At 40.5% G+C, this 9587-nt stretch overlaps 1 protein-coding gene across 3 annotated transcripts in view; it reads right to left on the bottom strand.

Moving 5' to 3' along the window:
• Positions 1-67: 67 nt before the first annotated feature.
• Positions 68-9587, bottom strand: part of map3k4 (mitogen-activated protein kinase kinase kinase 4) — a 107743-nt gene continuing 98223 nt past the window's right edge. For all 3 annotated transcript variants that reach the window (XM_071409300.1, XM_071409301.1, XM_071409302.1), the window contains 2 exons: positions 1497-1676; positions 68-1312 (listed from right to left, as the gene is read on the bottom strand). In XM_071409300.1, the coding sequence (XP_071265401.1) occupies positions 1292-1312; positions 1497-1676 (201 nt within the window). In that variant the 3' untranslated portion in view covers positions 68-1291. The remainder of the gene's footprint in view (positions 1313-1496; positions 1677-9587) is intronic.

Below are 9587 nucleotides of genomic sequence, written 5' to 3'. Positions count from 1 at the left end.
TTTAAAGATCCTGTTTCAACATTACTATGCCATGTTTGATGAATCTAACTTTAGGTCATGACACACATTTCTTAAAAAAAGATTTATTAATATTGTTTGTACATAGCAAACACAAAGAGCAGCAGAGGACCAGAATGTATGTGTGTGTGTTCAGCAGCAGGGAGTGAGCGTGCAACTTTGTCTTCTCTCATTGGTTGGATATGCGCCAGCTGTCCAACAGACCATCAATCCATGCCTGAAACCTATAGAACCCCGCCCACATCCCCTGCACCCAAATGGCACACTCTTCCTTATATAGTGCACTACTATTGACCAGGACCATAAAAGTAGTGCACTATATAGGGTGCCATTTGGGATGCACAATAGGCTTAAGCCCCACATGTTACCAATGGAATCCTCTCCTTAGCAAGGCAAAAAAATATATATTTTAAAACAAATCCCCTAAAATAAATTGTTTCTTTCCTTCCTGGACTCCCCACAGTCTTTGAGTTAATTTGCATGTTTGCGTGGAAATAGTTTCTTACAGATGCAGCATCCCCTGCTTCTGTGCAATGAGGAAAGGCAAGACAATATCTGCCTGGACCAAACCTGGGGCAAGTTCAGAAGGGCACAACATTGTAGAACAAACATGCCTCGACATTTCTAGCTGCAATGTTCCACAACGTTTGTCTACTGAACGAGACCCAGATATCGATCTAAGATCGCTTAACTGTCCCTTACTTGTCCCCTAGTACATTCACTGAAAGGGGGAACAGTTAAAAAAAAAAAAGTGACATAGCGTTGTTATTTTCCCCCCATTTCTTTAAAATGTCTTCCCTGATCTTCACCAGTGAGAACAAGATGTGGCTATTTTTATTACTCAAGCTTTACAATATTGTTTATACAAGGAAGGATCCAATGAACCAATCCTATTATTATAGTATGTACAATGCAATACATCCCCCTCTATCCCCTTCCAGAAAATGCAAGACCTGTCACTCGACTACAGGGTCATGTTCATTAGGACACAACGTAGCCCAAAAAAATATTCTAAGACAAAACTAAAACAAGCTGTTCTAATTGAACAGGTGGCTAATGAACACGACCCAGGTGATCCATCTTAAATGATGTCATAAGAGTTCCTCAGTTTAGCTCCATGTGCCTGCAGTTATCACTTCCTGTTTCCTATGTTCACAAGTCCCTCTTGTGTCCAAAGCCCCTCTATCTGGCTGTGTCCAGTCTCTGGCCAACATCATGTACAGTAGTGCTATAGTTTGTAAACGTGACAGCCACAGGGTTCGTTCCCCCTCACTCACTCTTCATCTGTGCAAACCTAGGAATGAAAGACAACAGAAATGAGCTGTAGGTTAGTCTTCACATGTGATCTCCAAATTCCCCTTTTCACATTTAATCTAGACTACCATGTGACTGTTTATGCATGTTTTGCCAATCTAGTACACATTATAGTACCTCTACGTCCAATGTTCTTTTGTAATGAAGTATGTAATGTTTCTGACCTTGACGAATGGGTGGTCTAGCAGTGTACTGGCAGTCCAGCGTTGTTTGGGCTCGCTCTCCAGACAGTGACCCAGGAAATCCTTCCCCTCTGTGGACAGCTTCTCTGGGATGGGGGGCTTGTGGCCCATACCCACCTTGTACATGATCTGAAAGTTGTGCTCGTACTCGTGCCACGGCCTCTGCATGGTGGGAGAGGGGAGAAGGCTTGAGATTTTTCAAAACACAGAAGTTTCTGCTTAACTGCAGGCAAATGCACAGGGTTTAGATATTTTGATGAGAAATCATAATCATCATAGCCTACATACAAAACAGAGTTTGGGAGGGACAGAGGATTGAAGAGGGAGACAGAAAAAGCGAGACAGTGTGAGAGAAAAGAGGACATGCAGTCTCAAGACATATGTAAACAACCTTGAATACCTGTAAAACAATGGATGTATACTTCCCCGAAGCATTCACACTAATAGTGGTGGTGGTGATCATAGTAATAGTAACAATTTGTAAGTCGCTCTGGATAAGAGCATCTGCTAAATGACTTAAATGTAAATGTAAATGCAAGTGTAGTGGTTGTAGTAATGATGCTAGTAGTAGTAGTAATACCAGTGGTAGTCGAAGTAGTAGTAATAATAGTAGTGGTTGTAGTAGTGGTAGTGCTATTAGTAGTGATGCTAGCAGTAGTGTGATAGGAGTAGTAGTAGTGGTGATCATAGTAATAGTAGTAATGATAGTAACAATAGTAGTAGTGCTAGTATTAGTAATTGTGATAGTGCTACTAGTAGTGATAATAGTAATAGAAACAATAGTGGTTGTAGTAGTAGTAGTAGTGGTGATAGTAATAGTAGTAGTACCAGAAGTAGTGATAGTGCTAATAGTAGTTGTAATGGTAGTGCTGATAGTAGTAGTGGCGCTACTAGTAGTGATGATACTAGTAGAATAAACAATAGTGGTAGTAGTGGTGATAGTATAATAATAATAGTGGTGATAGTAGTAGTACTAGTGATCGTAGTAGTACCAGTAGTGGTGATAATAGTAGTAGTGATAGCAATAGAAACAATAGTGGTTATAGTAGTGATAATAGTAGTAAACTCAGCAAAAAAAGAAACGCCCTTTCACTGTCAACAGCGTTTATTTTCAGCAATCGTAACATACTTAACACATAAATATTTGTATGAACATAAGATTCAACAACAGACATAAACGGAACAAGTTCCACAGACATGTGACTAACAGAAACTGAATAATGTGTCCCTGAACAAAGGGGGGGTCAAAATCAAAAGTAACAGTCAGTATCTGGTGTACAACAGCTGCATTATGGACTGCACCAGATTTGCCAGTTCTTGCTGTGAGATGTTACCCCACTCTTCCACCAAAGCACCTGCAAGATCCTGGCCATTTCTAGGGGGAATGGCCCTAGCCCCTCACCCGCCGATCCAACAGGTCCCAAAAGTGCTCAATGGGATTGAGATCCGGGCTCTTCGCTGGCCATGGCAGAACATGACATTCCTGTCTTGCAGGAAATCACACAGAACGAGCAGTATGGCTGGTGGCATTGTCATGCTGGAGGGTCATCCTGACATGTGGGAGGATGTCGTCTTCCCTGCAACGCAGAGCGTTGAGATTGCCTGCAATGACAACAAGCTCAGTCTGATGATGCTGTGACACACCGCCCCAGACCACGACGGACCCTCCACCTCCAAATCAATCCCGCTCCAGAGTACAGGCCTCGATGTAACGCTCATTCCTTCGATGATAAACGCAAATCCGACCATCCCCCATGGTAAGACAAAACCGCGACTCGTCAGTGAAGAGCACTTTTTGCCAGTCCTGTCTGGTCCAGCGACGGTGGGTTTGTGCCCATAGGCGACGTTGTTGCCGGTGATGTAAGGCAGGTCCTCACCAGACAACAGGCCTACAAGCCTTCAGTCCAGCCTCTCACAGCCTATTGCGGACAGTCTGAACACTGATGGAGGGATTGTGCATTCCTGGTGTAACACGGGCAGTTGTTGCCATCCTGTACCTGTCCCGCAGGTGTGATGTTCGGATGTACCGATCCTGTGCAGGTGTTGTTGCCTCCTTGCAGCATGCCTATGGCACGTTCACGCAGATGAGCATCCTGGGCATCTTTCTATTGGTGTTTTTCAGAGTCAGTAGAAAGGCCTCTTTAGTGTCCTAAGTTTTCAAAACTGACCTTAAATGCCTACCGTCTTAATGACCGTTCCCACAGGTGTATGTTCATTAAATGCTTATGGTTCCTTGAACAAGCATGGGAAACAGTGTTTAAACCCTTTACAATGAAGGTCTGTGAAGTTATTTGGATTTTTACGAATTATCTTTGAAAGATATGGTCCTGAAAAGTGGACATTTATTTTTTGCTGAGATTAGTAGTAGTGGTGATAGTAGTAGTGGTGGTAGCAGTAGTAGTGGTGATAGTAGTAGTGGTGGTAGCAGTAGTAGTGGTGATAGTAGTAGTGGTGGTAGCAGTACTAGTAGTGGTGATAGTAGTAGTACCGGTAGTGGTGATAGTGATATTAGTAGTGGTGATAGTGATATTAGTAGTGGTGATAGCAGTAGTAGTGGTGATAGTGGTAGTAGTAGTATTAATAATGGTAGTGATAGTAGTAGTAGTAGTGGTGATAGTGGTAATAGTAGTAGTGGTGATAGTAATAGTGGTAGTGATAGTAGTAGTAGTAGTGGTGATAGTGATAGTAGTAGTGGTGATAGCAGTAGTAGTAGTGGTGATAGCAGTAGTAGTAGTAGTGGTGATAGTGGTAATAGTAGTAGTGGTGATAGTGGTAATAGTAGTGATAGTGGTAATAGTAGTAGTGGTGATGATAGTAGTAGTAGTGATAGTAGTAGTAGTAGTAGTAGTGTGATAGTAGTAGTAGTAGTAGTAGTGGTGATAGTAGTAGTAGTAGTAGTAGTAGTGGTGATAGCAGTAGTAGTGGTGATAGTAGTAGTAGTAGTGGTGATAGTAGTAGCAGTAGTAGTGGTGATAGTTGTAGTAGTAGTGGTATAGTAGTAGTGGTGATAGTAGTGGTAGTGGTGATGGTAGTAGTAGTAGTGGTGGTGAAAGTAGTAGTAGTAGTAGTGGTGATAGTAATAGTGGTAGTGATAGTAGTGATAGCAGTAGTAGTAGTGGTGATAGTGGTAATAGTAGTAGTGGTGATAGTAGTGGTGATAGTGGTAGTAGTAGTGATAGTGGTAATAGTAGTAGTAGTAGTAGTGGTGATAGTAGTAGTAGTGGTGATAGTAGTAGTAGTGGTAGTAGTAGTATGGTAGTAGTGATGGTAGTAGTGGTAGTGGTGATGGTAGTAGTGAAAGTAGTAGTAGTAGTGGTGGTGAAAGTAGTAGTAGTAGTGGTGGTGATAGTAGTAGTAGTAGTGGTGGTGATAGTAGTAGTGGTGATAGTAGTAGTGAAAGTAGTAGTAGTGGTGATAGTAGTGGTGATAGTAGTGGTGATAGTAGTTGTAGTAGTGGTGGTGATAGTAGTAGTAGTAGTGGTGATAGTAGTAGTAGTAGTGGTGATAGTAGTTGTAGTGGTGGTGATAGTAGTAGTAGTGATAGTAGTAGTAGTAATAGTAGTAGTAGTGAAAGTAGTAGTAGTGGTGCTAGTAGTGGTGCTAGTAGTGGTGCTAGTAGTGATGGTAGTAGTGGTAGTGGTGATGGTAGTAGTGAAAGTAGTAGTAGTAGTGGTGGTGAAAGTAGTAGTAGTAGTGATAGTAGTAGTGGTGGTAGCAGTAGTAGTGGTGATAGTAGTAGTGGTGGTAGCAGTACTAGTAGTGGTGATAGTGATATTAGTAGTGGTGATAGTAGTGGTGATAGTGATATTAGTAGTGGTGATAGCAGTAGTAGTGGTGATAGTAGTAGTGAAAGTAGTAGTAGTGGTATAGTAGTAGTGGTGATAGTAGTGGTAGTGGTGATGGTAGTAGTAGTAGTGGTGGTGAAAGTAGTAGTAGTAGTAGTGGTGATAGTAATAGTGGTAGTGATAGTAGTGATAGTAGTAGTAGTAGTGGTGATAGTGGTAATAGTAGTAGTGGTGATAGTAATAGTGGTAGTGATAGTAGTAGTAGTAGTGGTGATAGTGATAGTAGTAGTGGTGATAGCAGTAGTAGTAGTGGTGATAGCAGTAGTAGTAGTAGTGGTGATAGTGGTAATAGTAGTAGTGGTGATAGTGGTAATAGTAGTGATAGTGGTAATAGTAGTAGTGGTGATGATAGTAGTAGTAGTGATAGTAGTAGTAGTAGTAGTGGTGATAGTAGTAGTAGTAGTAGTAGTGGTGATAGTAGTAGTAGTAGTAGTAGTGGTGATAGCAGTAGTAGTGGTGATAGTAGTAGTAGTAGTGGTGATAGTGATATTAGTAGTGGTGATAGTGATATTAGTAGTGGTGATAGCAGTAGTAGTGGTGATAGTGGTAGTAGTAGTATTAATAATGGTAGTGATAGTAGTAGTAGTAGTGGTGATAGTGGTAATAGTAGTAGTGGTGATAGTAATAGTGGTAGTGATAGTAGTAGTAGTAGTGGTGATAGTGATAGTAGTAGTGGTGATAGCAGTAGTAGTAGTGGTGATAGCAGTAGTAGTAGTAGTGGTGATAGTGGTAATAGTAGTAGTGGTGATAGTGGTAATAGTAGTGATAGTGGTAATAGTAGTAGTGGTGATGATAGTAGTAGTAGTGATAGTAGTAGTAGTAGTAGTAGTGGTGATAGTAGTAGTAGTAGTGGTGATAGTAGTAGTAGTAGTAGTAGTGGTGATAGCAGTAGTAGTGGTGATAGTAGTAGTAGTAGTGGTGATAGTAGTAGCAGTAGTAGTGGTGATAGTAGTAGCAGTAGTAGTGGTGATAGTTGTAGTAGTAGTGGTATAGTAGTAGTGGTGATAGTAGTGGTAGTGGTGATGGTAGTAGTAGTAGTGGTGGTGAAAGTAGTAGTAGTAGTAGTGGTGATAGTAATAGTGGTAGTGATAGTAGTGATAGCAGTAGTAGTAGTGGTGATAGTGGTAATAGGTAGTAGTGGTGATAGTAGTAGTAGTGATAGTAGTGGTGATAGTGGTAGTAGTGATAGTGGTAATAGTAGTAGTAGTAGTAGTGGTGATAGTAGTAGTAGTGGTAGTAGTAGTAGTAGTGATGGTAGTAGTAGTAGTGATGGTAGTAGTAGTGGTGGTGAAAGTAGTAGTAGTAGTGGTGGTGATAGTAGTAGTAGTGATAGTAGTAGTAGTAATAGTAGTAGTAGTGAAAGTAGTAGTAGTGGTGCTAGTAGTGGTGCTAGTAGTGGTGCTAGTAGTGATGGTAGTAGTGGTAGTGGTGATGGTAGTAGTGAAAGTAGTAGTAGTAGTGGTGGTGAAAGTAGTAGTAGTAGTGATAGTAGTAGTGGTGATAGTAGTAGTGAAAGTAGTAGTAGTGGTGATAGTAGTGGTGATAGTAGTGGTGATAGTAGTTGTAGTAGTGGTGGTGATAGTAGTAGTAGTAGTGGTGATAGTAGTAGTAGTAGTGGTGATAGTAGTTGTAGTGGTGGTGATAGTAGTAGTAGTGATAGTAGTAGTAGTAATAGTAGTAGTAGTGAAAGTAGTAGTAGTGGTGCTAGTAGTGGTGCTAGTAGTGGTGCTAGTAGTGATGGTAGTAGTGGTAGTGGTGATGGTAGTAGTGAAAGTAGTAGTAGTAGTGGTGGTGAAAGTAGTAGTAGTAGTGATAGTAGTAGTGGTGGTAGCAGTAGTAGTGGTGATAGTAGTAGTGGTGGTAGCAGTACTAGTAGTGGTGATAGTGATATTAGTAGTGGTGATAGTAGTGGTGATAGTGATATTAGTAGTGGTGATAGCAGTAGTAGTAGTATTAATAATGGTAGTGATAGTAGTAGTAGTAGTGGTGATAGTGGTAATAGTAGTAGTGGTGATAGTAATAGTGGTAGTGATAGTAGTAGTAGTAGTGGTGATAGTGATAGTAGTAGTGGTGATAGCAGTAGTAGTAGTGGTGATAGCAGTAGTAGTAGTAGTGGTGATAGTGGTAATAGTAGTAGTGGTGATAGTGGTAATAGTAGTGATAGTGGTAATAGTAGTAGTGGTGATGATAGTAGTAGTAGTGATAGTAGTAGTAGTAGTAGTAGTGGTGATAGTAGTAGTAGTAGTAGTAGTGGTGATAGTAGTAGTAGTAGTAGTAGTGGTGATAGCAGTAGTAGTGGTGATAGTAGTAGTAGTAGTGGTGATAGTAGTAGCAGTAGTAGTGGTGATAGTTGTAGTAGTAGTGGTATAGTAGTAGTGGTGATAGTAGTGGTAGTGGTGATGGTAGTAGTAGTAGTGGTGATGGTAGTAGTAGTAGTAGTGGTGATAGTAATAGTGGTAGTGATAGTAGTGATAGCAGTAGTAGTAGTGGTGATAGTGGTAATAGTAGTAGTGGTGATAGTAGTAGTAGTGATAGTAGTGGTGATAGTGGTAGTAGTGATAGTGGTAATAGTAGTAGTAGTAGTAGTGGTGATAGTAGTAGTAGTGGTAGTAGTAGTAGTAGTGATGGTAGTAGTAGTAGTGATGGTAGTAGTAGTGGTGGTGAAAGTAGTAGTAGTAGTGGTGGTGAAAGTAGTAGTAGTAGTGGTGGTGATAGTAGTAGTGGTGATAGTAGTAGTGAAAGTAGTAGTAGTGGTGATAGTAGTGGTGATAGTAGTAGTGGTGATAGTAGTTGTAGTAGTGGTGGTGATAGTAGTAGTAGTAGTGGTGATAGTAGTAGTAGTAGTAGTAGTGGTGATAGTAGTTGTAGTGGTGGTGATAGTAGTAGTAGTGATAGTAGTAGTAGTAATAGTAGTAGTGAAAGTAGTAGTAGTGGTGCTAGTAGTGATGGTAGTAGTGATGGTAGTAGTGGTAGTGGTGATGGTAGTAGTGAAAGTAGTAGTAGTAGTGGTGGTGAAAGTAGTAGTAGTAGTGGTGGTGAAAGTAGTAGTAGTAGTAGTAGTAGTAGTAGTGGTGATAGTAATAGTGGTAGTGATAGTTGTAGTGGTAGTAGTAGTAGTAGTGGTGATAGTGGTAATAGTAGTAGTGGTGATAGTGGTAATAGTTGTAGTAGTGATAGTAGTAGTAGTGATAGTAGTAGTAGTAATAGTAGTAGTAGTAATAGTAGTAGTAGTAATAGTAGTAGTGAAAGTAGTAGTAGTGGTGCTAGTAGTGGTGCTAGTAGTGGTGCTAGTAGTGATGGTAGTAGTGGTAGTGGTGATGGTAGTAGTGAAAGTAGTAGTAGTAGTGAAAGTAGTAGTAGTAGTAGTAGTAGTAGTAGTGGTGGTGAAAGTAGTAGTAGTAGTGGTGATAGTAATAGTGGTAGTGATAGTAGTAATAGTAGTGGTGATAGCAGTAGTAGTAGTAGTAGTGGTGATAGTGGTAATAGTAGTAGTGGTGATAGTGGTAATAGTTGTAGTAGTGATAGTAGTAGTAGTAGTAGTAGTGATAGTAGTAGTAGTAGTGGTGATAGCAGTAGTAGTGGTGATAGTAGTAGTAGTAGTAGTGGTATAGTAGTAGTGGTGATGGTAGTAGTGATGGTAGTAGTGGTGGTGGTGGTAGTAGTGAAAGTAGTAGTAGTGGTGGTGAAAGTAGTGAAAGTAGTAGTAGTGGTGGTGAAAGTAGTAGTAGTGGTGGTGAAAGTAGTAGTAGTAGTAGTGGTGGTGAAAGTAGTAGTAGTAGTAGTGGTGGTGATAGTAGTAGTGGTGGTGATAGTAGTAGTGGTGATAGTAGTTGTAGTAGTGGTGATAGTAGTAGTAGTGGTGATAGTAGTAGTGGTGATAGTAGTTGTAGTGGTGGTGATAGTAGTAGTAGTGATAGTAGTAGTAGTAATAGTAGTAGTGAAAGTAGTAGTAGTGGTGCTAGTAGTGATGGTAGTAGTGATGGTAGTAGTGGTAGTGGTGATGGTAGTAGTGAAAGTAGTAGTAGTAGTGGTGGTGAAAGTAGTAGTAGTAGTGGTGGTAGTAGTGGTGATAGTAATAGTGGTAGTGATAGTTGTAGTGGTAGTAGTAGTAGTAGTGGTGATAGTGGTAATAGTAGTAGTGGTGATAGTGGTAATAGTTGTAGTAGTGATAGTAGTATAGTAGTAGTAGTGATAGTAGTAGTAGTAATAGTAGTAGTAGTAATAGTAG

Source organism: Salvelinus alpinus, chromosome 7 (genome assembly GCF_045679555.1).
Source record: "Salvelinus alpinus chromosome 7, SLU_Salpinus.1, whole genome shotgun sequence".
Lineage (NCBI taxonomy): Eukaryota > Metazoa > Chordata > Actinopteri > Salmoniformes > Salmonidae > Salvelinus > Salvelinus alpinus.
The sequence above is the reverse complement of the archived record's forward strand: the minus strand, read 5'-3'. Positions and strand labels throughout refer to the sequence as shown.